Here is a 27,372-nt window from a genome sequence, read left to right as displayed (position 1 = left end):
AGCCAGCGCCGCGGGGTTGCGCGGGGGCTGCGGCGTGTGCCCCGCTCCGCGCCCCGCTCCCCGCCCCGCTCCGGGCCCCGCTCCGCGCCCCGGGCGCTCTGCGGGACCCGCGGTCGCACTCCTGTCCTGCCGCCTGGCGGGACGGCAGGAGGATTCCCAGCCGCTTTGTGGCCAAAGTGCTTTATTTCACGGGGAACTCCCGGCTCTTGCAGGTTGCCGCAGAGTCGCTGCAGCCCGGTGCCGGGCACTGCCGTCAGGCCACATCTTCGGGCTTGAGCAGAATATAAAGACGAGGAAAAGATGAGCTCAGCAGTGCTAATACGCTGGCACAGAGCAGCTAGCAGGGAGCAAACCGTGGGTAGGCGTTGTTTTCTTTTGTCACCAGAAGAAAAAGGAAGCCGTTTTCTTCAGGTCAGTAGCCCTGCTTTGGCGTCCCAGCAGAGCACCTGGCCCCGGGTGCACGGGCTCCAGAGAGCAGTCTTCGTGGTGGGTTGACCAGGAGAGGGCACTCAGCAGGGCTCAGGCAGTAGAGAAAGGGAAGGAAATTCCCCCAAAGTGTGGGAAGCAGACAGTTTTTAGCAGAAGGGCTTCCTGGCCTGTGTCTCGTTATAAAGCACGCTGGCAGAGAGACGGGGTTATTGGTGTTATCACAGTCATAAGGTGGCCAGGAGGAGAAAGAAGGCTTTTACCACAGAGGGTTGGGTGTTCCCAGTGACAAGGATTTGATGTTTGTGTAGGGGATGCTGGAGTGGTTGCAGGGTGCTGCTCTCCTCAACCAGGAGCTTTGAGGGACCCCTTGTTAAGACCTTTGCAGTCCAGTGTGAAGATGAAACTGTTGTCTCATTCCAAAGCTCGGCTAATCTGTCTTGGATTTTATATTCATGTAACTTTTTTTTTAAAAAACAGGAATGTTTTAATACTTAATGAGGTTTTTTTCTGATCCAAGGGTAGTTAACAAGGAAGTATCGATTGTGTTACAGAAGTTGCTCTCTGCTTGTAGTCAGTGAGATGCAATACTTGTAACAAGAGGTCCTCAAAGGCTGGCTTTCTGGGAAACCACGTGGAAATGAGTGGTTTAGAGGGGATCGCTGGCAGTGTGCTGCTCCTGAATGAACCCACCTGCTGGAATTGTTTTTCCCACCTGTTTTAGGAGTCACTGAGTCTGTGCAAAAATGCAAAGAAGACTTGAGTTCTGGGGATGTCAGTTGCTGTGGCAACGCTGTTTCCCATGGATTTTCATCCTGTTGTAGTTGTGCCCTTTTCCTAATGTGATTTGGGGGTTGTGTGGTCCTCAGGGATGTTAGTGGCAGTTACTGGGAATCCTTCCCCTTACCAGATTGATTTAACACTTTCCTAAAAGACCCAGCTGCTCCTTGCCAGCCCTGGCCGCTGTTCTGAATGCATCACAGATGATTCAGGGGAATTTTTTGGGAATAGTCCACAGATGTCACATCTTGGCAGGGAATACAGAAAGAGAGAAATACTACTTTATGGAGCTAAATATGAACTGTGCTTTCTAAGTGTGTGGAGGTAGCTCTTTAAAACCCTAAATTATAACAGAGGAAATGTAACATCTGTGGCAAAAAGCAATTTGGATAGGAAAAAAAGAGAAGTACGTGCTTGTGCTTTACTGACTGCCCAAGTTTTGGTTCAGTCTGCCGTGCTCCTCTTGCCCATGTCACTACTCATGGATTCCTTGCACCACACAGGGGAGCATCGTGGTGCTGTGTGGAACATGATCTTTGTGATGAGAGGAGCAGATCCCAGAAATCAGATCCTGGGTTTCAGGATGTGTGCTGTCAGACACGTGGTGCTGCAGCTTCTGCCCCAGGGTGTGTAGTCTGCTCCTTGTGTAAACTGTGTCCTAGTAGTGTTTCTACTGGTGTCTCTTCTCCTCAGACGTCATTGGTTGGGTTCCTTCTTAGAGTGGTCCATATGATCCACAGAAATACAAAAACTCTCATTGCTACTTGTTTTCTTCTCTAAGCTTTTATGTCTTATCTTTTCTATAAGCAGAAAAGAGACTGTGCTGAGTTTAAAAGAGGTTGAGCCTGCACCCAGAAAGGGAGTCTTGTCTGTAAAATTGGGTTTGGACCTAAAGGGTGTTTTTTTTAAGCTAGGGAAAAGATTCCTGCTTGTGTTTCTCTGGGATGCTAGTGACTCCTCTACAGAAATTCCTGCAGAAATGTTCAGAATTTATTCACTTTCGCTGCTTTAGAGCCAGAGATACCTTCAATTTTCTGAATCTTCCATTTAGGCTAGTGCACAGGGTGGGGAACCATCTCCCCCTCTCTGGTGAGAGTGGCAAGGGGCTGCTAGGATCCCTTGTTTAGCAAATTTTCTTAGTAACTGGAATAATGTAGTCATCGCTGGAAAATTGCCCCTGCACAAAGTGTTTTTGCTAATATTAACTTTAGTTCTATCTCAGTTCAATGGAGGGAAAAACTAGAAAATGCCATAAATTCAGCCAAGCTTGTCAAAGCTGTCAAATTATGACCTGATAAAGCTCCTGCCTCCTAATGATCACAGCCATCAGCCAGAGGGAATGTGTGCCAGTGGGGCCAGGAGCGACAGCGCCGGGGTTCGACATTGTTAGACTTTTAATGTAGTGTCATCTGGGGGCTCTTTGGCTTCAGTGGAGGATGAAGCTCTGAGCAGAGTTATTTCTTTAAAAAAAACCCACAAAAAAACCCAAGGATGTAGACTAGCATACTGCCCCTCTCTTATCAGCCAGATTAATGCTGACTACTAAATTTTACTGAAGGTCTTCGTTGGTCCCATTTGTTAGTATTAGGAGTCCATAGAGATAATGTCTTTTCACGTATAAAAGATGCTATTGATTTTCTGTAACTGTTGTCCTGAAATGTGCACAGTGTGTCTATGGAGCAGTGACAATCCTCCATCACTAGCTTTATGGGAAAAGAATGGTTATTGAATCTCTTCCCATAAAATATAATCTCCTTCTCTCTTCCAGAATTTGCCAGCCCCTCTGGGAGTCCCTCATGTTATCTCTTTGAGAAAATTGATTTTTTTTGTCTCCGCTTTGTACACTTGTGTTTAGTTTTATTTTTAATTTGGCTCACATGATATGAAATGAAGGCTTCCCTAACATGAAGCGTGCTTTCTCAGTGTTGTTTTGCTTCTTTTTCATATAGATCAACACTTTCAGAATGTTTTAAAATAAAATAAAGATATTTGCTTGGCACAAGTCTCTCCTGTTGTTGCTGGGAATTTTTTTGCTCGGGTGAGTCATTGCTCTGCTCTTTCCAGGCAGGTCTGAGATAATGACAGCTTTTCAGCTGCTTACAGGTAAATTCAGGGTAAGTTTCTAGAGTCAACACAAGCTGATTGATTTTGGATGAATGACACTGCAGCAGAGAACAGAACTTGCAGTGCTGTGTGCTGAGGAGCAATGGTATTTGAACTTGAACAGTGGCAAAAATACTCTGAAATTTGTCCTTTCCTCTGTGTAACAAATGACTGATGATGGGACTTTTTCCTTTCAGGGAGGAAACAGCAACATGAATTCATAGATGATGAGTAGGATGCCAAAGCCAGAGATGACAGTGCTCTTGAAGAAATGCTGGGTAGAACAAAAAGGTAAAAGGAACAGCTAATCGAGTGCATTTTAGAGCCCGTGGGACTTACGTGGTACCTTGCCTCACGAGGCAAATGGCACACCCTCTCACACCAAAGCTGAGTTGTCTGAACTGCCTCCTCCCCATTTTGCATGAGGTCCTAGTGATGCCTCTGGCTCCTGACCTGCTCCTTCTGTGCTCAGGTCTTCCCCGGAGCTGCCCCGCTTGGTCCCTGCTGCCCTGCCTGGGTTGTGCTGTCAAACGTGTCCTTGCATGCACACGCTGTCTCATCCCCACCTGCAGCTCATGCTGCCCAATTAGTCTAGCAATCATGCCAGGTTGTCTGCTGCCATGTTTTGTGATGAGAACAAAAAGAGAAATATGAGATGAACTCAAGCAGTTAATTTGCAGCCAGTGCCACTCTTCTGAGGTGACGGTTCAGCTCAGCCATTGCCTGCACCGTCTCTGACTTTAACCTGGGCAGATACACTTGGTTAAAGTGTTTGAAATGCATTGCAAACAAGTTGCCTCCACCAGGACTAAATTGCTTTCTGCTACTCTGATGCTTTTTACTGCATTTTGTGTTAATGCTGTTGAGATGCCCAGAGGAATCGCTTCTTATTGGCTCTTTCGTTCTGAGAAATTATCTCTGTAACTGAGGCATGATAGTCCACTTGGGGCCTCTGGGAAGTGAGAGGCAGATTTAATCACACCTGCAGAGCTGTGCAGCCGAAAGGCCTTCGTCACACTCCTCCAGTGGCAGCAGAAGGGGCTGAAGCAACTGACAAGAAGCAAGAAAATCTTCATTAGTAACGTAGCTCTCCTTGGGATATTTTCATGCTTGTTTATGGAAGACTGACTTTAATCCCCTAAAATTCAAAAGCAAACATTCTCCTTGAAAAAGTTCCAGGTTTGTAGTAATTGCCTATGTGTTGCCCCCTGCCTCTCAGCTCTTTCTGGCAGCAGTTTGTGGGACAGAAGGGATTTCTGTGGCAAGCAGATCTGGATACTATGAGAAGCAGAATGAGGTGTGAATGGTTGATATATATTTATAAATAACAGCTCTGTTCTGCTGGAAGTGTCCTCTTCAAAATAACAGCTGGGGAGGAGTTTGCTATAGTTTAGGTGTTGGTGCCAGTTGTAATTTTTATGTGCTTAAAGCTGTTTCTAGTCCAGATGCGGCTGGTCAGACAGAGCACTGTGCAGGACAGGGTTAAGACTTTTGAAGGTGCCAACACCACAGCTGGTCCTGAAGATCATTAGTGCACTTTTTACAGGGTCAAAAATTAACTCTTCAGGCTGATTCATAATGCTAGGAAATCTGAATGATCCAGCCATTCCATGCGTGCACCAGGTGCCTGGGAAGGAAGGTGCTGGCTTTGTGCTGACCTTTGGCACCCACCCCCTTGCTTCCCACCAGCATGTCTCGTGCAGCAGGATCATCAGACCAGACCTCAGGGGCTTGGGGCCTGTCAGCCAGGAGCATGAAGAGCCTGTCACAGGGACAGCTCTGTTAGGACAGCACTTTCAGCTGTCAGAAGCTGTTCTCAGGATGTGCAGAGGTGACCAGAAAGCCAACCTTTTATGCTCTGAAGATGAGAAACATATAAGAATTATTTACAGATACCATTTTCTGTGGACAGCCCTCTGGATTTCATGCAGTGTTGGTGGCTGAAAACTGTGAACTAGTATTCCCTACCAGCTCTTCTTTGTCCAAAAATCAGCCTCCAGTTTACCTCCAGTAGTGTAGCTCTCAAAGAAGTCAATGACTTCTCCTACTATGTCAGTGAGAATATTATTTGGGTTCAATGCTATGGTTTAATTTTGCCTCTGTTCAGTAAAATACTTTCCCATTGTTGCCATGACAAGAGCTGCTACAGGATGTCCTAAAATCCTTGTTATGTTTAGGCCACGTGATATCACAGAGGAGGAACACCACCAGATTCGACTCCTTTAGTAATTTGTCCTAAGTAATTTGGGAAACAGAACCATGTTTGAAATGTCATGTAAATACCACGTGAAATACAGATTGTTGTTTTGACATGGTCGTACCTTGCATAAGCTACCATAGAGTCAAAATAGATTATATTATAATTATATGATTTTTAATAACACCGGAGTTCAGAATTCAGGCATACTTAAAATAGGAATTAGCACATTTCTGTTGTCAGTCCATATTTTGAGAGATTTGAAGGTTTTGTTCCTCCTGTTTCTGCACATGTACGTTCAGGCTGTTGGTGTTATTCCACTGTTTCTGTAAACGCAGGTGGAAAGTTCCTTTGCTCTTCGAGTTTCAAAGTTCTTCACCATCAAATCTGGAAAGCTGTAAGTCTGCTAAAATTGGAGTGCAGTCAGTGTTGGCAGGGAGCTGTGTCCTTAGGGTTGTGCCAGTTCCCCAGAGCTAGGACTTGTGGCTGTTCCCTCTTCCTCCTGCTCGCTGCTGGGGCCCGGGCGCTGCCAGCGCCGCTCGGAGCGGGACTGGGGCTGCAGCCCTGGGGGACCAAGCTCTGGCTGGGACAGGGAGCACCAAGTGCAAGTTGTCGTGCTAGTCACCACTCAGTGTTAGCTTGGGGAGCTGTGTGGTGCTGCTGCTTTAAGGTGGCTAGTGGCCACACTGTGCTCAGCATTGCCCCTGCCAGCTCCAGCATCATGGCACGTGCTCTGGGCTCAGCAGGGGCTGGAAAGCTCAGATGGGGACCAGGTTTGGCATCAGCAGAATCACCTCTGCGGGCGTTGTGCTCTGGACATTGCCAGCTCCTCGCTGCTGCTTCTTTCTTCAGCATGTGCTGTTTTCTATGACTCTGCACACAGACAGTGACCTACTAGACTAGCTGGTGGATTTTTGTTTTTTCCACCCAGCCTTGTCAGCATTCACGTTTCAATTGCAGGGGAGCACAAATGTGTGTTCTGTTTTCCTTGCTGTCCTGCTAACACTTCAGCTTGTTGCAGTTGGTGAGAGATGGTAGTGACTCAGGTGGCACAGCCTGATAGACAAAGCTCTTGAGCTGGTAAAGGGGGATGCTTATCTGAGAGAGTTGCATCCGGTTGGTCAAGGTTGTGTGGCCTCCTTTTGCCACTTGATGCAAATTCTCCTAATCAAATCCAGGTGGAGCTTTTCAAAGCGCCTCATGTTGTGTCATGTTTAGCCTGTGTCTTGCAAGCCAACGAGAAAGGTGAATCACTCACTTGTATACTTTGATCTTCAAGGTTCGTTTTTTTTCCTTTTCTGTAAGTGGTTTGTCAGACAAAATTTCTTAGTCATTGTATTTGAAGATCTCGCCCTTGATGTCAGAGGCAAGGCAGAGGAGATGCAGTTAGAGTTCCTCCATCTTTGAAATAGTTGATTTAGCATAGAGTAATTCCTGGACCCATCAGTACATTTAATCTAGTGATGATGATACGTGCACACAGGCCTTTTGAGAAAGTGGAATGTTTTCTGAGCAAACAAATGGCCAGATGAGGTGGGAAATACTTTATTTCCAAAATTCTGGGACTATTACAGACAGTGATCAGCCATTTGTTAAAAGCAAGCCTTTCCATTCTGATTTCATAGCTGAAACCTTGTGGTTAGTCTGGGCAGTGGGAAGTCTCTGTGCTGGCAGGATTGTGTCCCACAGTGCTGGCCTGTTCCATTACTTGCACTTAGACCTTTGTATCCTTCATGCAAAACATAATTGCCTGGATTGTGATGGGTGCTTGAGGCAGGCACATAATTTCATCCCCCAGACTTTCACCTAAACTGTACAGGCTTGATGCTGAATACAGCAGAAGAAAGTGCAGTCTGTAGACTGCTCCTAATCTGCTCTGGAATCCCTAGGCAGGCCTCGTGAGCCATCTCTGAAATGTGCTCTTCAGGTTTGTCATCCAGGTGACTGCCCACTTCCACTGATCCCATACTAATTTCTGCAACTTAAAATCTGTTTTCTGTTTGTACTTCTGGTTTGATTTTGATCAATTGGTAATCCTACAGAAGGATTAATGTCTACTGCTTGGATTTTTTTTAGCAGGAAAAGGTGTTAGGAAAATGGACATTGTGCAACACTAGGTCATAGGTTTTACTGTGTAATTGGAGATGGAAGTTGGAAAACATAATTGCAAGTGTAAGAGCTCATTCCAATATTAATAGTTCTCCTACAAGCTGAGAAGTAATTTTATGCATTAATCTTTCTTTAGGAGTGCTTGCTACTTTTGAATGCATCTCCTACTCTACGGAGTCAGTAGAAGTTACCTTAAGGTGCATTTGGTGGTTGCTGTAGGTGAGTTGGCAGGAGGTATCTGATCTGGGTAGTGCTGGAGTGTTGCTCTGTGTTGTGTGGCAAGGTCTGCTCAGCACCACCAGAGTGGCCAAGTTGAGGGGTTTTGGAGTGTGACAGGCTGATGGTGGAGGTAAGCAGGGATAAAGAGAAGGTTGTGGATTTAATGTAAATATTTAGATGAGGTTATGCTAACGTGGGTGTTTGGAAGATACTGTGCATTGTTGCCCCGATAGAAATAGCCCTTTAGATAAACATTAAATATAGACTGACACTGTCAAAAAAAGAGAATGCTTATCACTTAACACCAAGAGTGACACTTCATAAGGCCCTTTTTCAATTTATAGTTCAATAAAAAGGGTAATCTGTGTCGGGATATTGTGTCCTTGCCTACAATTCTGCAGTTCTGACAGGATCACGTTCCTGGTTTTACCTTCATGCTGTCCCAGGCTGAAATACTTCATATTTAACACTCTGGGTTCTATAAATAATTGATGTGCCTGTCTTAGCAACTGAAGATCAGCAGCAAATTGTATTGTTGTTGAATAATAGAGTTCTTCTGCATCCTTTACTCCTTTACATCTCAATCTTCACTGTGCTACTGAGAGTGTAGGGTAGGAAGTGACTTACTCCAGGGAAAAAAGTATTGCTGTTCAGTCTTCTGGGGGAGGAAGTTCAGGGGAAAGTCAAGAACTCACAACTGGAACCAACTCAATTTTTCTGGCTATTTCTGTGTATTTTCTGCATGTACTGTTTGTATGTATTTCTAATTCCATGCAACTCTTGTGGGTTCAAGTGGGAAATAATTGTTTTAAGGTTTAGGTAAGGTTTGGGCAAAACAGAACAGGGCTTTGAGCAAAGGGCAGGGCCTGGGTGGAGCTGTCACCAGAAGTTCTTCTGGAGCAGGCTGGCTCAGTTAGCTTTGGCTTTGCCTCTGACTTCCAGATACCAAATCTACATGGCTTTGAACACCCTCTGCCTGTTAGCATCATCAGTTTCTCTTCTGTTGGTTCTCCTTTTGTTCTTCCATCCTCACCTTCCATTACTCCTTCTGTTTTCAGTGCCTGAGGCTGACGTTTTCATACCTCAGTGACTAAAGTTTGGCTCCTAGATCTGTATTTATTCAGTTAATATAGACAGCAGTCCAATTTCAGGAGTGAAGTGTGCTGGAAAAGGTATTTGTTTAAAAGTAGGAACAGAAATCTAGAAGAGCACCTTTAGGGATCTTAGACTTAAACATTCTCTCCTGTTACTATTTGTTTCGGCTGTCACTGGAGATCTGACATCAAACTAACCTGAAAATTACACTATCTTGTACATGTTGAGGGGAAAATGACAACTATGGAAAAGGGCCTTTTCCTCAAGTAATGATGGTTACAGGATGGGTTTCTGCTCTTGGCTGGGATTCAAAGAGCTGGCGCTGCCACCTTCCTGGACAGCATTTCCTGGCCAGTTCCAAGCTGGGGGCGTTCGCCTGCTGCCCAGAGCAGGGCCACGGGGCACCCACGTGGGGCACAGCAGGTGTGTTGCTGCTGGCTTCTGGGACTCACCCTTGCTGCTTGGGTCATAAGTGCAGGTTTACATACTAATGGGGGAGAAGGGTTAGGATGTGGGGAAAAACCTTCCCAGAGAGCAGCAGCCAGGCTGTGCTGCTTGTTACAGGATGATGACAGCTTAAAAAATAAATTAATTAAAACGAGCCTTCCATGTACATCATTGAAAACTGCACAGAAATTATAGCTGAGGCTACCATGGGTGACAATCATATTACCTCCTTAAAGTAAATAACTTGTCTTATTATAACAGAAAGCAAGGAGGAATGTCCTGAATATACTGTAGGAAATTGTCTTTACTAAATCTAGACCAGCGTTTATGAGCATTGTATGTATCATTTGATTTTGCCAGAATTATGTAAAAGCGGGGGAAAATTGTTAATATAAGTTGACTAGCAGAGTAAATCACAGCTTAATTATTATTTTTTTCTAGCTAAAATTAGAATTTGATATAATGGTCAATAGACATTTTCTTTAATTTTTGAGACATAATTTCTAAAAGTTAATCCAAAAGGATTGAAGAAAGTTGCTGCAGAATTGAAAAAATAAATTATCTGAATTTTATGGTGACTTACTGGTAAATCCCCTTAGTCGGAAGCTTTAATTTACCTAATATTTCAGTTTTTTCTCCTCTAACTGGCTTATGGGTGTATATTAGAGCAAAATAATGGTGTTTTTCTTAGTGCTGCCAGGATGTGTGGAGCATGAACCAAAGTGAAGAAAGAACCTGGCCTGTTCTCCCAGGGAAATAAAGGACTGAGGACAACAGAGGAGGTATCAATGGGGTTGTGGCAGAGGCAGCATGCTGCAGGGCTCCCTGGCATTGCTGGCTGCAGCAAGATGGGAGCAAAACCCATATTGGTGTGTTCTGAAGATGTTTGACATTGTGGCAGAATAAATGGGGCTCCAGCACTGCTGCCCCACCCCAGGCAGCCACTTACTGGTGCTTCTGGAGTCTGTGCCAGTGTAGAGGAACAAAGCTTTTTTGCCCTTGTTCTTGGTCAGACAGGTAAATACTCTGTTTAGTGTTGATACTACTGGCCTAAATATCTACAAAAACTTTGAGGCTTTGCACAGCAAAACCATTTTTTCTCCAGGGTCCATTAAAATGGCTTCAGCTTAGTCTGGTGCAAATTCCCTATAGCCAACAGAATTTTACTAGAGATTATTTGAATGTAGTATTTGTATTTCTTAGGGAAATAAAAGGGCTCAGAACTGCAGAAGGAACAGGGAGAAGAATGTATCCAAACCCCAGCACATGGAAGATGAGAGTTCTGCTCCTGCTAGGGCAGTCTGCAGTTTCATCCATTCTGAGTGTAACCCAGTATCTTCAGTTCCTGGTAATGTACATTCTTCTTCACCTTCCACACATCTTTCTGGGCAAGTTATTTGGATGGCAGAGCCCTAAATAGAGTATAGGTCTCTGGAGACCCTTCCTGAAGAAATTCATGTTCTGGGAGATTTACCTGGGTTTGATGAACTTGGGAACTGGCAGTTACGCTTCAGAAATGCAGTGAAGTGTTGTGAAGCAGCAGTGGAACCCATATGCATACAGATGGGCTTGGTTAAGTCTTGGGTTTCTTCCTAGAAGAAACAGCTTTTAATTCTGTAAGTGGAGAGAGGAAAGGGCAACACCATTTCATTTCTAGCATTGTGAGTGGGTTTTTTAAAGGATCGCTATTCACACTTTTAAGAGTATTTTTGTAAAAACACTTGGCATTCCTTGCTTCTAAATCATGGAGTAACTTCGTGCAAACAATTCAAAAGAAAGGGGATTTCAACATTGTGGTTTTAGCTATTAAAACTGTCTGAATTGGTTTGCTTTTTGATGCTTGCCATAGCAACAGTGCATATATAACTTGCTGAATATCCGTAACAGGATATTTGAATGTGTTCTTTACAGTTTTACTTCTGCATATAACTAAGCATGTCAAATCATCACATTAACCCAATTAACCAAGCCAGACCTGTGCCATGGAATGACAATGAAGACTTTTTTAAAAGAGAACTTCATATTTCACCTCCCTCTTAACAAAAAAAACCCCAACATCAGAATAGCAGCAGCTTTTATTAGTATGCCAATAACAATTATTCATGATTCAGACTGCAAGAACTCCTGGCACCTCTACTTTCTTGCCGCTTCTCAGCTGGAGGTAGCTCTTTGTTTGTGCTCCTAGAAAGGTAAGACCAAGTCGGTGTGTGTCCTGTGCCATATGTGCACAGAATCACCTGTGGTTCAGCACCTCTGTGCCTGAACAGCCATTTTAGACCTTGGATTTTTTTTCTAAACAGTGGGGAGCTGGGAAACTTGAAAGATACCAGCAGTACTTCAATTAAAACGGCTTCTTTCTTATTTTATTCCACAAGGAACTAAATGAAAGTATTTGGGACTTTGCTGGCATGTTTGAAAAATTTATGTCCAAATAGCATCCATAATACTGCATAGATCACATTGATGTAGTAACCTATGTGCTCCTGTTAAAATGACATAATTTCAGGTATCTTAAGATTCATTTTTATTAGGGTGTTTTTCTCCTGGTAGAAAAGCTAATGTTGAGGAAGAGAATGAATTCATTAGCCACATGTAGCAGAGCTGATGCACTACCCTAGTAACCCCAGCCAGCCAGGGCTCCTGAAGACACCTGATAGAGCAGGCTGCATGCTGCCCTTGAGCCAAGGTAGGTTGTATTGGTTCTGGAAGTGAGGCTGTTACCAATCAGTTCCATGGAAGTTCCTGCTTCCCAAACTGCACTGGCTGGGCAGAAGCAGCTGGTGTCCTCAACAACCTTGCCAGTCAGGCTGCTTGGACTCATTACTCTAATGAGCCATAGAAGCACATAAGGAACTACTTGAGCTTTGGAGAGAAGGGAGAGATGGACACTCTAGTGCATACATGTGGCTGATGTTGCATTTAATTATGTTTCTGGGTGATCTCAAGGTCTAACCCCATGTGGAGCACCTTATGGTTATTCGTTCTCCAGAGGACCTAAGTGAATAATGCAGCAAGGGCTATGACCATAATCAATATTTGTGCTCTCTCCCTCAAAAGAATGGAAAGGTGGTTTGTGGCAACAGTTGCTATCTACATCCTCAGGAGCAGCCTGGGTTCCTGCTTATTCCAGCCCTCTTGTCTGCAGAGCCGACTCGAGCAGCTCTGATGTGACTGTATTTGGTAGCAGCCCGAGCATGTCTGTAACTCAGAGAAGAGGCATTAGCCCCAGCATTTGTCTCCCCTCCTTTTCCTTACCTAGTCTTGCCTGAATATCCAAGTGGAAGCTCAAGCCTCTTCAGAGGACCAGCCTGACCTTAACCTTGGGCGGAGACCGATGTGCTGGGACATCAGCAGGTTCAGAGGAGAGGCAGGTGATGATGGCACTGGTGCTCTGAAGGCCCTGCAGGCTGTGCTGCTTGGCTAACTCAGTGCTCATTCCTTGCTGCAGAAGAGACAGCAAGGCAGGTCTATCCATTGGTGATTGGCACTGGCACCTGCCACTCCATGTGGTGTGCTGGGGATGAGACAAGGTTGGCTGGCCCTCTGCATCCTGGGGAGGTGTCACCCAGACCTCTGGTATTTGCACTAGGAAGTAGATGTCCATTACTTAGCTCAGGAATATACCTGCTTTAGTCTAGGATTCTGGGTTTGCCACAGTGCAAACTGTGAAAAACACAACTTACAGCTGCCTCATGTCTCTGCTAAGCATATGGATCATCTTGGAAGGATATCCAAGGAGAGACAAATTCCCTAGAACTCGTGAAGAATGATAGCTCTTTGCCAGCATGACAACTAGAAGTTTTCAGCATATCTTGAAGGGCTGAAGGAAACAATTATCTGAGCAGATCCTGTAGCTGCATTCGTATTTGTGTATTTATAGGATGCAGTATACTAGATTAGCTTTGTGACAATCGGGAGGGAGCCTGTCATCCTGAAGCCTCTTCATCAATGTGCCTTTCACGCTCCAGGAGATTAGCAACCGCTGAAAATAGGAAAAAAGGAATTTTCCTTTCTTCCTGTCTTAGAAGACCCATCACACCATACTCCTCTGTTGCCTTGGTTCAGAAACAGCTTCAGTCCTTAGCAAAATCAGAAAGCCAACAGGTCTTTTTAAAGAAGTTCCACTCCCTTGAGGATCTAAGGGAAAATATCCTTTTTGCATGTTTAGTCACACACATCAAAGGAAACAGCTGCTCCAGTCTCCCTTTGCATCGTGCAGGCGTTAGACGTGGTCCAGTTACAGGAGCTCTGCCGGGGAAGGCAGAAGTGCCAGAGGAGTGCAGGCTTTGAGGAGACAAAACTCGGCCAGGCTAAGAACGTGTCACTCTTCCGAGGCACCTGCGGTTTGTAATGGGACAGAGCAGTTTCCAGCAGAGGTGCCCGGCCTGCCCTGGGCTGCCCGCTGCCCACCGCGGGCTCTCCCGCAGTGCTGAAAAAATGGGGGAAATCATCTTTGTGGCGCCGGTGTTGCTGCTGAGGCTGGGGCAACAGCGCGGCTGTGCCTGGCGCTGGGAAGGGGGCTGGGGCGCCTCTCGGCTGGGCAGGGGCTGCGGGGACACGCGACCCAAGGGCGATGACAGCCCTGAGTCCCCAGACACCGCTTTCCTCTACAGAACGGCTCGCGCCAGGCTCCCAGCGGGAGCGACCTGCGGAGCAAACCGCGGCTTCCCAGGGTCATTCACACCCGGCGCCTCCTGCCGGGACCGCCCGTGGCGGAGGGAGCTGCCCCGTTCCCGGCCGGCCGCAGCGGCCCGTGTCCGTGCGGACGCGGTCGGTGTGCCGCGGTCCCGGCGGGCTGCGGGGGAGCCCGAGAGCGGCGGAGCGTTACGTTTCTATTAAAGGCCGGCGGAGAGAGCGCCCCGCGGGGAGCCCAGCCCGGCCCGGCTCGGCCCAGCACCCGCCCGCCGCGCCAGCCCGGCCGCTCCCGCCGGGAGGGCCCCGAGGGGCACAGGCCGGGGCCGCCCCCCCGAGCCACACCGGGCGGGGCGGGGCCGCCCCCGCCGCGCGGGGATTGGCGGACGGGCCGCTGGCCGCGCCAATCGGCGGCTTTGTTTAGGGTTCCGGGGCCCGGAGGGGCGGCCTGCAGCCAATGGGTGGGGCCGGGGGCGGGGCCGTGTGCCCGCCCGGCCACCCATTGGTCCCACGCGCGGTCACTCTGCCGAAGGGCGCTCCTGATTGGCTGCCGGCGGCCGTGGCGCCGTGCGTCATTGGGCTCGTCCCGCTTCCTCCGCCGCGCGGTTGGCTCGGGCGGGCGTCAGTCGCGCGCAGCCGCCTCCCTGAGCGGCCCCCGCGGCCGTCAGTCCCGCGCCCGCCCCGCCCCCCGCCTGCCCGGCAGCTCCGCTGAGTGGCTGCGGCGCGTGTCACTGAAGCGTTGCCGCGCTCCCATTGGCGGAGCGCGCTGTCCATCGCGCCCATCCCCTCCGAGCCCCCGCCCCCCGCCCGCCGCCATTGGCTGCCGCGGGTGTCAGTGCGGCGTCTCCCCCAATGGGCGGCGCGGGGGGTGCGCCGTGCGCGCGGGGTGGCCGGCCCGGCGGCGGCGGCGGCGGCAGCGGGAGGAGGCGGCGCGCGCCTGGGTCCCGGTCGCGAGGAGGCGGAGGAGGATGTGGCGCGCGGAGGGGAAATGGCTGCCGAAAACAAGCCGGAAGGTGAGAGCGCGGCCGGGCCGGACCCTGCTCCGCGCCGCTGGGCCGGGCCGGGCCTGCCCGCCGCCACCGCCGGGCCGCCGGCGCGCCGGGCCTGCCATGTCGCCCACCGTCCCTGCCCCCGCCGCGGGGCGGCGGCGGAGGCCGGGCCGCGCGGCGCGAAGTTTGGCGGCGCCGGGCGCCCCCGCGGGGCCAGGCCGGGCCGGGGGGCGGCGGGCAGGCCATGTGCGGCGGGCAGGCCGCGTGGCACCGGGGCCGCGGCGGCCGGGCCGGGGCACGGGGACGGGCACGCCTCCCGCCGGCACGTGCCCGCCCGCCGCCAACATGGAGGCTGCGGCGGCGGGGCCGGCTCAGGGCGCGGCGCGGGGCTCTGGGCCGCCGCTCGTCGCTGTCGGCCTGGGCCCGGCGCCGTCGTCCGGGGTCACGCCGCGCCGGGCCGTGCCTGGCCGCGCCGCTCCCCCGCCCCCGCTCTCCCGCCGGTGGCGGCGCACGTGCCTCGCGGGCACGCGCCCGTCAGGAGCGGGGTGGCCTCGTCCGCGGCCCCGCTGCACCGGGGCCTCCGCGGCGGCGGGCAGCGGGCGGGCCGGGGGCGGGCGCTGCTGGGGCGGGCAGAGCGGCGCGGCGGGCCCGCAGGTGAGCGCGGGGAGGGCCCGGCCGCCCCCGCTGGCGCCCCGGGGGCAACCGGGGCGTCCAAGTCCTGCTCGAAGTTCCCGGCGCGGCGGGGAGCCGGGTGCGCGTGTCCGCAAGGGGGAAGCGCTGCTCCGCCCGCCGCCCCCCCCGCCGCGCGGCGGGAGCCCCGAGCTCGGGGGGGCGGCGGGGCCGGGGAGGCGGCAGCCGGCGGGCGGGGGCCCTTTCGCGTCGCGGTTAATATTGTGTGTTATTTTCCCGAAGTTATCGGAGCAGGCTGGCGGGGAGCGCTGGCGGCGGCCCCGGCCCCAGTCCTGCCGGCTCCGGAGCACCGGGGACCGCGTGGCGGGACGGCGTCATTCCGACTTGTGTTTTAACGGGTCTGCGGCCTGGTTTGGCACGGGGTGGAAACGCCGGTACCGGTGTCGGGGCCTCCATCTTACCGGTGCGGGAGGGGGGTGTGGGGGTTTGTACCCTGCAACTACCCTGTTGTGTAACTACGATCGGGTAGACGTTACTAACGCCTGTGGGATCGATCCGTCTGTAGTTGGGCACCTCATGTATCTGCCGTCCCTCTGGATAATGCGGATTTTTCCCATACCCGCTGTAACAGATGTACCTCCTGGCTTGTAACCCCTTTGCAGTCTTTACCAGGAGACCCCTTCTCACGGTACCAGGGTTGTTGATCCCTCTCCTTTTCTGGATTTTTGCTCGGAATGCTTTGGTGTCTGGGGCAGCGCAGCAGCCAGAGCCTCTCTCAGCGCGGCCGCCTTCGGGCTGTTTCCTGCCCGCGCCCTGTCCAGCCCCCTGAATGCTCTGCAAAAGTGGGAATTTTAGGTAGTAGTGGTGATGATGACTGTTGTCAGGTTCATCTTTTATTAATCTCCTTGATGCTTCCAAATTCATTAGTTCCATCTTTCCTGTGGTGCTTTTCTCATTTGCCTTGAAGTAAATTATTGGCTTCTCCAAAGTAGTAAAACGTCAACTGGTTAACACGGGTGTACGTGGGAAGCGTTAGTGGTTATCTGGGCTTTATTTGGCCTCAAGTCTGGGCTCAAATTGTGACGTTTCAGTTCTTCAGTGGATGCAGGAATCGTCACCAAAGCACACTCAGGCTTGGTTCTCTTTCTGTGTTTCCTGTGCTCACGTATGGTGACATTTTCCCTGCGTAACGCCCAGGTCTCAGTACACTCCTGCCTGAGAGGCCAGGGCTTCACAGTCAAGCAGATAAGCGCTCCTTGACTTGAAAGGTAATTTAGCCTTTACACTTATTTATTGCAACTTTTGTCGTGTGTTTCCTATTGGTAACTGGTTTTTGTGGGCTGTTGCTGGGGAGGTGGGTCCACAGCAGCATGTGCTCTGGCAGTGTCGTGCTGGGCGTGAGCTGCTGGAGACATGACCCTGGTGCCCAGCCCTAGAGCCCGTCGGTGGTGCTCCCAGGGGGTGGTGGGAGCTGGTGCTGGGCTGCGTGTCCATGGGAGCCGGGAGCGCCGACTCGGAGCCTGTGTTGTTCTTGTAGTAAGCACACGGAGCAGCTCCCTGCACTGACCTAGTTCTGTGCTGTATTTTCAAGGAAGCAAGATATAAACCATTCATTCCTTAAACTTGAACTCTGCCTGACAGAAACTTAAGTGGGAATCGCTTTAAAGCGTGATTCAAGAGGAGTGTTTCGCCAGACGCGCAGGTGCTGGAGGAGAGAACGCGAGTCGCTTCAGGGTCTTGTTGCTTTAATATTTAAAAACATGTAAATGGCAGCCAGCAGGTTAGTTGCATGAAGCTCTGCTTTTATTGGGGAGCAGCCTGCTCCATCCGCCCAAAGTGCTGCAGCAGGAACGAGCCTGGTGAAGAACAGCTCTGCAGAGCTGCCCGGTCTCTGACCTTCACTCTCAGGGCTCCTCGTGCCCAGCTGGCAGCAAGGAAACCTCGGCGGTAGGTGAGGGTTTGAAATGCGTCTGGCATCTCTGGTCCCTGGCTGCAGGGGAGATATCCACGGCTTGGAAAACTTGGGTGAGTTCCCTCTTTCTGGTTTCCTTAGGCAGAATGGAGCGAGCAGCTCTCCCCATCTGTGTGGCAGAGGGTTGGTGGCCTTTGTAGTTTGTGCTGCATTTTGTGTGCCTAGACTGAGGCGGGAGGACTGACCCTTGCAGGGGCCATCTTGGCAGCAGTGATGGGTTCCAGACTTGGTCAGGGCAGGGGGCCTTTCTTACATTAAAAATACAAGGGTTTTTTTAAAGTTCATTATAGAAAGAACGTGCTTAGAGCCTTTATTTGTGTTTTTGTGTGTCCTCACGGACAGGTATCTGCAGTGCCGCTGTGTGTAACCCGTGTGGCTGGGGCAGGAGCCGGGCGCCTTGGCTGCCCTCAGCTGGAGCAGGTGCAGTTGTTGGATTTCAGGTCTGGTAATGGAGGCAGGGGCAGGAGGTGGGAAGGGCAAGAGGTGGGATTTCTCCCCGTCTCTCCCACATGAGCATAGGATGGCAGCCGGGATTTTGGCAGCTGTGCTGGGTTTGTTGTTGATACTGACTGATAAGCAAGTTAGAACTGAAATGTTTTGGAATGCTGAGAGACTGTTTGGACAGATTACCTATTGATAACAGAACAGTCTTGATTTGTTTGTTAAACAGCAAATATTTACTTCCCTTTGCGGAAGTGTTGCATAATGTCCTATTACTTAAACAAACTTGAGCTTTTGTGAGTGTGATGGATTAGATTTTGTGCTGCGGTGCAGAGGCAGCATTTGACACTTGCTCCATCCGCTTGTTGCCCCAGAATTTTTGCTAAATTTCAGCAGTTGGGATTTTACCAAAATTGCTGTTGTCAGAGGTGGAGGTGAGCTGCAGTCGGCTGAAGTTTCTAGGCCCTCTCAGGGCTGTGAGCCAGCAGGGCAGTTTTGGGGAGTGGACTCAATTTGCTTTTTCCAGACAGCAGGAACTACCTGTGTGTGAGGTCAGTTCTTCTGAGTGCTTTTGGTGTTATGATCCTTTTGCACACAGGATGCCTGATGTAAAGCATGGAGCTTGTTTAAAGATCTAGGTTTTTTTTCCAATTCCAAACTCTTGTTAACCGTTTTCCCAGACACTGGCTCAAAGGTTTTTTGGTTTATTTGTGTGATTTATTAAAGCTTCTTCTGTAGGAAGGTTTCCTACAGACGCTGTAGCTTGGTTTTCATTTCCTTTATTGGGAATCAGTGAATGGATTATTTATCAGTAAGGTTAAAACAAATGTTTTTAAAATTCAGTCTTCCAAGAGTTGGTGCAAACTTTCATAATTTTTTCAAATGGTTCTTCTCAAACATTAAGTCTTTTAAAGACCTGCTTAGAAAGATGTATGTTATCAGAGGCAGGGGAAGTAGCTATCCTACCCCTCTGTCCGGGTGAGGGAGCTGGAATGTGGCCTTCCTTTTTGAGTGTCCCTTCTGTCCCTGCTTCCATAAACCAAATGTATCTGCAGAGGAAAAAAAAAACCCACCACAGCAAACCCAAACCCGTCCATGGATTGAGATGATGCTGGTAGAGCGTGTACAGTGCTGGGCAATTAACATGCAGTGCTTCCAGCAGCTTCTTGCATCTTCAGTGCTTCCTGGCCTCCTCTTCCACACATGGATGAGTTTTTTCTTCCCCGCACCCCCCCCCCCAAAAAAAACCTTCCTGTTCTATCTTCCATGGCTTCCTGCTCCCCTTCAGCCCTGTGTTGTGTTCACCTTATCCTAGACCCTATGGGCTTTGAAAGGCTAGTCTCCCTGAGGGTCTGTCTTAACCCCAGTGTTTTGGGGTGCAGCACCTGCCCTCTGCCCAAGGTGATGCTGAAGGTGCAGATATTGAGAACGTATAAATGAGTGTTTTATTTTTGCTAGGCTTGACTAATAATATCCATCTATTCGTAGTTTCATTGCAGTTGAATTTGATGATGTAATTTTAGTGAAAATCAAGGGATGAAGGAATTGATGACAGATCTAAAATGAATTGTTGGTGACAACAAGCAATGTTCTAATCATTCCATTGCACTTGTCATACTTAAAAGCAACACACTGAAAGTCGTGCACGAGCAGCACACTGGGGAGCTGCAGGGAGAAGCTGAAGGGACTGCACTGTTAGGGCTCCTAAAGATTGCTTTTGAAATAGTTACTTTTGTGCTTCTCCTTAATTTAAGCCAATTCTCCTGTCTTCTGTGGTTAGGAGGGTGCTTGAAACTGCCTGCTAAGGTGGGAGGGGGAGAGAGGACCCGGTGAAATAGAGTAGGCATTTTTATTGGTTGGGGAAGTAGACTCCTAAGTGCTGAGCACAGTGATAAACATACAGCATGGGAAAGAAATAGCTAATTGTGTAAACCAGAGCTTCTTGGCTTTCATTAAGGATTGTGCTGTCATCTCCTCCCCAAAATGCACCATTGGCAGATTTGTGTAACTGTGTTTCTGTTGAATAAAGTTATAAAATATGAAGAATCTTTGTTATGTGAAAAGGATAAAATAACTTACAAGTAACTTACAAATAGCACGTTGTTTGTGGGGAGAACTGGGACAGTAATTTGCAGCAGAGTTTTAGGTATTTGTGTTTCTTCACAGGGGTTTGTAGAGTTTGTCATGGCAGCAAGGTATTTATCACAAACATTCCAAGAAACTGGGCTAGTTTCCATAACTTACTAGAGGAAAATTATTTTGTTGGTTGTCCTTGATACTGCTGCCATTCCTGTGACTTCCTCCTCATCCTCTTTGATTTTGCTGGTTCCTCCCATTTATTGGCAGGCAGAAGTCACAGCTGCAGATGTGCTGCTTTCTGTGTTGTCCTCTCTTGCTCCTATTTCACCTTTACCTTTGCCCACACTGTTCACTCTTTCCTCACCTCCCCCTCTGCCACATCCTTCAGGAAGGGTCAGGAACACCTGTGCTTGGGCAGCGTCCCAGCCCAGAGCTGGCATCCAAGTGGAGCCCTGCTGAGGTAGCTGGAGAGCTGGACCTGTTTATCTCATCTTAGCCATCCTCTATTGATAGTTAGAAATTGGCTTTTGTTGCCAAAAGATTTACAGCTGTAATCGTCCAAATATTTCTAGAAAACAGACCAGAAGCTGTTGGTTTTGCTTATGCTGCTACTTGTTTACTGATGGAAAATGCCAGGGATGAAGTTTAACTGTGAGAAATTGCTTGCCAGTCCTTCAGATGTTTGGATTGGAGAGAATTCTTTGTGATTAATTCTGCCAGACTTGATTTTTTGGCTTTGTCTATGTCCAGAGGTCAGGAGGTGAAAGAATGTAGTACTTCAAGGGCACATCATCCCCTGCATCCACAGCCCAGAACCTACCAGAGCCAACTCAAGTTGTGGGAAATATGAATATGTTAGAACAATTAATTTCTTTGGAATAATATAGACATCTTGACTTTCATTTTTGTGTATCATTTTTAGAAAAGGGAGTTACTGGAACAGCAGTTTATTGCAAGGGGCCGAGTTTCAGAAAAGCCAGTCGGGTTGAGCAGCAGAGCTCCAAAGGAAGGGCAGTGGAGTCAGTGCTTTGCTTTGGGTCTTGGCCTCATCCCCACGGAGGTCTCTGAAATCCCACACCCTTGGGTACTTTCCCCTGAGGAGAGGTGGGCTGTGGGGCAGCATAGGCTGTGACCTCGGGTAGCCCAGGCCATGTCCATGTGGGTCCCACCTACGAACTGCATTTATGAGGTCCTAGTGAGTGGCACTGTGGCTAACTGGGCACCTTCCCATTCCGTTTAAATAGCTCATAATTGCTTTGTGATTTTAGCTGTTTGTTTTATATTAAAATGCCTATTTGTAACATCTAAGCACCTTTTACCTATCTTGTGAAGTAGTTAAGAAGATGGCCAACACCAAGTTATTCCCCCGTAATAATGGGTTTATAAAACCTGTGTTAGTGATTTTATTGGTTTATTCTCTGTATTTATTTCCAGTATAGAACTGTCTACAAATCGCCAGTTGATCAGCACCCGTTCAGCCACGTCTGTTTTCTCCAATTATACATTATGTTGATAAACTGTGGTAGTTAAATGGTCTACAGATCTAAATTCACCTCCTGGATCACAGAAGATTTATGAGTCAGTTAAAGAAAAAAAAAAAGAGGGGGAGGGTGATTGTTTGGAGAGTGGGGGTAGGGCATAGACTCGTGTGATTTGCTGTTGTGTGCTTTAAAGTTTTATGGCCCATGTTGCATCCCTTGGGAGGATAAAGTGCAAGGAGCATGAACAGACCTATAAAATTACGAAGGGTTTATGTGGTATAATTAATATGAAACTTTCCATGAACTTTATAATAGTTGTACTTTCTTAATTTTATGCAAGTTTCTGGTTTGCTAATAAGTAATCCTGAAGATTGCTAATGGAACCTAAATTTTGGCTTTTCAAACTGAATTGTAACTGCTATATTTTAGTCCATAGCCTCCATAATGTAGTGTTCAGAATTGGCCGTGCGTTCCTTGGGAAGCGTTTTTGAGTTGTCGCCAGCTTTGCACTAAAAAAAAACCCTGTTGATACAGCTTTACTGGCAAATCTTCCTTGTGCAAGTGCAGCTTTGCTTGCAAAAGCACTTTTTATTGACACTGGATGGGTTTGCAGATCACAATGTCATAAGTCGCGCCCATGGCAAAAATAATATGAGGGAGAAAGTTCAAGTACAGATCTGGCCTGGATTTGCACAGTAAAATCAAATAAGCATTGTGAAATTGCAGCTTCTTTTTTTAACTACAGAGGAAATTTTAGGTCTAAATAAATGTAAAATGCTCCCTCTGGAACGTGCTGATTCTCGGTAAGTTGGACACGGATGCTGAGCAGTGCCTGTTCTTACTCCTTGGAATTTTATCAGAAGGCTATCCTGGTGGGTGAGTGGGTAGGTCAGGTTGAGCAGAAACAACAGGGTTGATCCAAAGCAAAGAACAACCACTTGTTTATAGCTCCACCTCCCTAAAGATGTGTGTGTTTCAGCTGTAAGGACTATGCTGATTTGAGGAGTGTGAGTAGCAAAGTGATAGTTCATCTGGTGTGTGAACTCCCAGTAGATGGTCTGTAGGTGGGGATGGCAGATCCTGTGATCCTTGGGGATCTGCGGATGGCAAAGGCTTTGCCAAGGAACTTGAATCACAGTGTGGGGGTACAGGGGTGGCCAAGGCCTGCCAGCACTGTTTGTGCTGCAGGGAGAGCAGCCCCCCTTCCCGGGTTAGGCTTCCTCATGGTGTCTGCAGAGGCTTTCCTCACTTTGGCAACAGGTCAGGAGGGATTCCCTCTGGCAGGGAAGCACATCTTAAAGCAAGGGAGTGTGCATCATTTAGGAAGAGACACTTTCTTGTTCTTCATCCTCATAGTTGACTAGCCAGCCTTGTCCTTTTCCAAGGTCAAACCTCTTTTAGAGGTCACAGAACTCAGGATCTGCTTCCCATAACTAACATGATTATTGTGTGTTGTTCTCACCATGTTGCTAGAGGATTCTCCAAGGAAAAGCCTGCCAGGTAGAGGCAGGTGTCAGTTGTTTTCCATGCTGGGGTTTTTTTGGAATGAAGAGATGCCATTGTTTTAAGACAGAGAAGGGAAGTGCACATGAGTTGCAGTCATGTTACAGGATGGTAACATGCTACAGCAACACCAAGGTATGAGATGCTGACAGGAGTTGAAAGGTTTAGAGTCGGCAAGTTTGGATAAGTTCTACCAAAACATTTTTAAGGGATCTGTTATCCATAGACGCTTTCTGGATTAGGAATACTGATAATTTATGACAGTGGAAGAAAGTTAATAAAATGAGCTGAATAATTAGAGGTCTGCCAGCCCTGCGAAATAATGGAATGAATGATAGAGGACTTGACTGATACGGAGGTAAGGGGAAGTAATGCAATTAATGTCAATTAAAATGTGCCTATGGAAAATAAGCTGATGAGATGTAACTGGGGATGTAGTTTGGCTGATAAAAGCAATAATGTGTGCAATAAAATACTTTGCTGCCTTAATGAATGTAGTGCAATTCAGTATTTTGAATGAGAAATGAAAACGGTATCAAATTAATGTAGTGAATGTTAAGTGGGTACCAGTGAAATCAGATGGTGGGTCTGAAAATACAGGTGGGAATGGTTGGGAGCTGCTGTCACAGCAGGGTCCTGCCTGGCTTTCTTTGTTTCCCCAAGCAAGTTGGTGTCTTTGTGTCATGAGTGTGTTTGTGAAGCTTTGAGTAGCCTGGGGGGTGGGAAATGCCAGAGGTGACAGTCACTCATGCAGAACACAGACTGGGGCAAAGCTGTGGCCGGCCAGCCCTGTAGAGGAACAGTCTGAGATAGCTGGTGTCAGGCTAGAAAACCTTGAATGGTGTACAGAAATACAACTGAGAGAACCTTCTCCCTGATTTATTTTATCAGTTCAGCAAAGATCAGTACTGGAGGAGCTGACAGCCCCATTGGCCAGGGCAGTGGCACCGAGAAGTTCCTGGTAACTCTGGGAGCACTCAGGACTCCTAAATTATAGAGCAGCTCACGTTTATCATACACACCGCTGCTTATCTTGTGAACTCATCTGCTGTGCTTGCCTGAGTAGTTGATTTAACAGCAAGTGTATTGTTGGGCTTGACACATCCCAGAGTATCATCAGGCTCTCAGACCAACTGTGGCACCCGGCCCAGCCACAGGGATCGTGGGACGGAGGCTGCTGCAGGTCAGGGAATGTCTGTGTCGCGTGGAATTGCAGAGGAGCTTTATCATGATGCTGACATCTGTTTAATGACACAAAATGATTACATGTGTGAAAGGAAAAAGTTAATATCCTTTTCCTGTACTCTTCCAAATGGGAAAGTACTACAAATTATTTCTGTGGGGTAAAATGCCAGTGAATAAGTGTGCATCTCATATACCCTGCCCAGTACCTGTCATGCCCAGTGTGGGAGCAGTGGAGGAGGGCAGAGGTGAGGGTTTTTAGAAGGACAACTAGGAAAACTCCTCTGCTGGAGCTGGGCTGGCTAATCCTGTTGCTCCGCTTCCCTTTTCTGCAGGGATTCATCTGTCCATGAACATGTGCGGTTCATGGATGCCCTGATTCTTTAGGTGGTGTCAGAGGGGTGAGACAGAGACGTAAAGTTAATGCTTCTGGGTATTCTGCAGGCTGGTGTTGGGCTTTGGGGGGGTTTGCATCTCTCTTGTTTTTTAAGGGAGATCAATGTACCTTCTGTGTATTCAGGAACAAAACAAAAAATTCTGTAGTGTTCAGTATTTCTGCTTTTGACACCCCTGGGTGTGGTGAGGTAGGAAGATTTCCATCCCTCTATCCCACTCCTGCGTTTAGGAGCTACATTCACTTTTTGAGCTGTGGAAAGAAAAGTGACCTGGTTTTGATTGGGTACAGCACATTTTAGTTTTAAATTAACTAATAGACCTTGAGTTGCATTTCTGCTGCAGCTTGACAAAATTACAGCAGTTGCTGGGGCTCTGTGCTTATTTACTTGCAAATCCTGTCGAGTGTGAACTTCATTTACGACTTCCCTGGTAGGTCATACCGTGGTGGTCACAGCTTCTATAACATTTTGTGGCTATTGCTTGTAAAATTTGTCACTGAGGGAAATAATAAGCTAAAATAGGCATAAGTAAGTACACACCCAGGCTCCTCGTGCACAAATCCATCAAAGCTCTTATCAAACTTTGCAACCACAAGGAATTAAACTATTTACATTTCTGAAATAAAGGTACAATTTGGACAGAAAGCTGCATCTTTGCAATGACAAACTGCCTGTCTTTGACAAGTGAGCTGGTGGCTTTCCAAAGTGTTGTTGCAGCTAGGGTCTTCTCATGGAAACCACCTATTCACCTGTGTATACATCATGTGTCTCCTCTTCTTTCTAGATGATCATGGGAACAGCAATGGCAGTCATGTAAAAATCTTTTTACCGAAGAAGCTGCTTGAATGTCTACCAAAATGTTCAAGTTTACCAAAAGAGAGACACCGCTGGAACACTAATGAGGTAGTTAAATCTCTTATTTATTCTTAAAGATAGCAGCTTACTTGATGCTTATGGATTGTTTTTTGAGAGCATGCCATGTAAGTTACAGAATATGAATTCCCTGGCTCTGGAACCTGTTGTTTAAATCAAAGTCCTATTACACCTTGCAAGTGAGCTTTAAACCAGGCTTGAAGGCAAATGTGGCAGCTAGTACAGTAGGAGTCTGTTGCCCGTGTATTTGTGCCACTTGTCTCAAAGAGTCAAATTTTGTATCAACTTACTGACATGTTTCAAAATTGCTTAAAATTAGATAGATGTTTTGGTACCATATTAAACAAAATGTTGTCTCACTATGTGTAAAGGCTTGCAAACAAAAAAACAGTGCGAGTACTTCCCTGCCAAAGAGGGTCCTGAGAAATCACTAGCTTATGCCTATCTTGAGAAATCTTAATAAGAGGGAACAGAAGGAATTGGGCATTTTATACTGGAATCCAGTTGCTCTGAATGTGCTGGTTTGCATATCCCCTGTTAACCAATCATGGTTGGGTTCACTGGAAAGAACCAGAAGTATTTAAAATGCAGGTGCCTGAAGGGTAAAGTTGAAGAATAATCCAAATAGGCCTACAATCCCATGCCTTTATTCCTTCTGATCACCCAGTCTGGAAGTTACATGGCAATGCCCACAGTATAGTTTTAGTTTTCAGTAGCAGTGTCTTGCAGTACCTGTGCCATATTTGTGGGAATCATTCAGTAATAGAAGCAATCAGCTTTGAGAAATTACTATACAACTGCAGTTAGTATCTGCCTGTTGCAAGCTAACTGTTCTTGTTCCTCTAATCAATCATTTGTAACATCTAAGCCCGTAACAAAAATTACACTCACGAGTTTAATGACTGCAAGTGGCAAACTGAGCACAAAATCAAATGTGGATCACTTCATGCATGTATTTCTCAAAGTTGAGTCCTTCACCCCCCTCCTTTTTTCTGAAAGTAAAAGTCAAGTATCTATTTTTAACATACTAAGTACTGTGACAGAATTAATCAGGTCTTCTGGGGATTTGCTGGCACTGGCTCTTTTGTGTAGATGTTTTTGTCTTGGGTCATTTGAATTGAAATGTAAATTGTAGAAAATGTGGGTTGCAATTTATTTTGTGATAGCGTTTGTACTAATGGGAACGGGGCAGGGAGAAATGGCAATTCCAGTGGCTCTAAAGGACCATGTTTTGACACAGACAGTTAAAAGGAAAGCTCTGCTCACATTTGTGGCACAATGAGGATGCTGCTTGTTACTGGGACCAGCTTGTTGGTTTTTAGTCAGTTTCAGTTACTTCTCTGTAGTATTTCTGTGGTCCCTAGTTTAGAGCCTGGGTGAACATTTGCACACATAGGCTGTCAGCTTTTCTTGTTAAACAGCATTTGGTGTGTGAAGCCTCCCAGGCCACAGAAGGTGGCAAGTGAAGTTAATCATATAGATGAAAGTCTTTATTATTCATAAGCTTGATGCAAATGGGAAGGCATAGGTGCCTGTGAGGTGTCTTGGGCTAGAGGAAGGATTTGGGAGTGTAGCTGCCTCTCTGGAGGACATGACAGCATTCTGGAGAGGGGCCTGGAAGCAGGTTTGATGGGGCTTGACAGCGTTGCTGGTGTGGGCTTGTCTCATACCTTAGTTCCAGATGGATTGTTTCCTGGTAATCACAAATCATCAGCTGGTATGTTAAAAAACCAAAACCAACCCACTTCTGTCTCTTTGAATGTCAAGTTTGTCACAGTCATTTGTATCTCTCTTTCCTCCAAAATTTGTCACCATAGCT

The 27,372-nt window shown here is 47.7% G+C and overlaps 1 protein-coding gene across 7 annotated transcripts in view; it reads left to right on the top strand.

The window, feature by feature from the left end:
* The window catches only part of CAMTA1 (calmodulin binding transcription activator 1), a 256,449-nt gene that overhangs the window by 323 nt on the left and 228,754 nt on the right, over positions 1–27,372 (top strand). For 4 of the 7 annotated variants that reach the window (XM_051637661.1, XM_051637662.1, XM_051637663.1 and 1 more), the window contains exons 1-4: positions 3,514–3,600; positions 10,068–10,158; positions 10,580–10,724; positions 25,465–25,583. In XM_051637661.1, coding sequence (XP_051493621.1) covers positions 10,643–10,724; positions 25,465–25,583 — 201 coding nt within the window. In that variant the 5' untranslated portion in view covers positions 3,514–3,600; positions 10,068–10,158; positions 10,580–10,642. Of the gene's footprint in view, positions 1–3,506; positions 3,601–10,067; positions 10,159–10,579; positions 10,725–14,874; positions 15,022–25,464; positions 25,584–27,372 lie in introns of those variants that run through there. The other 3 variants (XM_051637665.1, XM_051637659.1, XM_051637660.1) reach the window with 2 other exon arrangements.

Source organism: Apus apus, chromosome 20, assembly GCF_020740795.1.
Source record: "Apus apus isolate bApuApu2 chromosome 20, bApuApu2.pri.cur, whole genome shotgun sequence".
Lineage (NCBI taxonomy): Eukaryota > Metazoa > Chordata > Aves > Apodiformes > Apodidae > Apus > Apus apus.
Note: the sequence above shows the minus strand (reverse complement) of the source record. Positions and strands in the feature narration are given on the sequence as shown.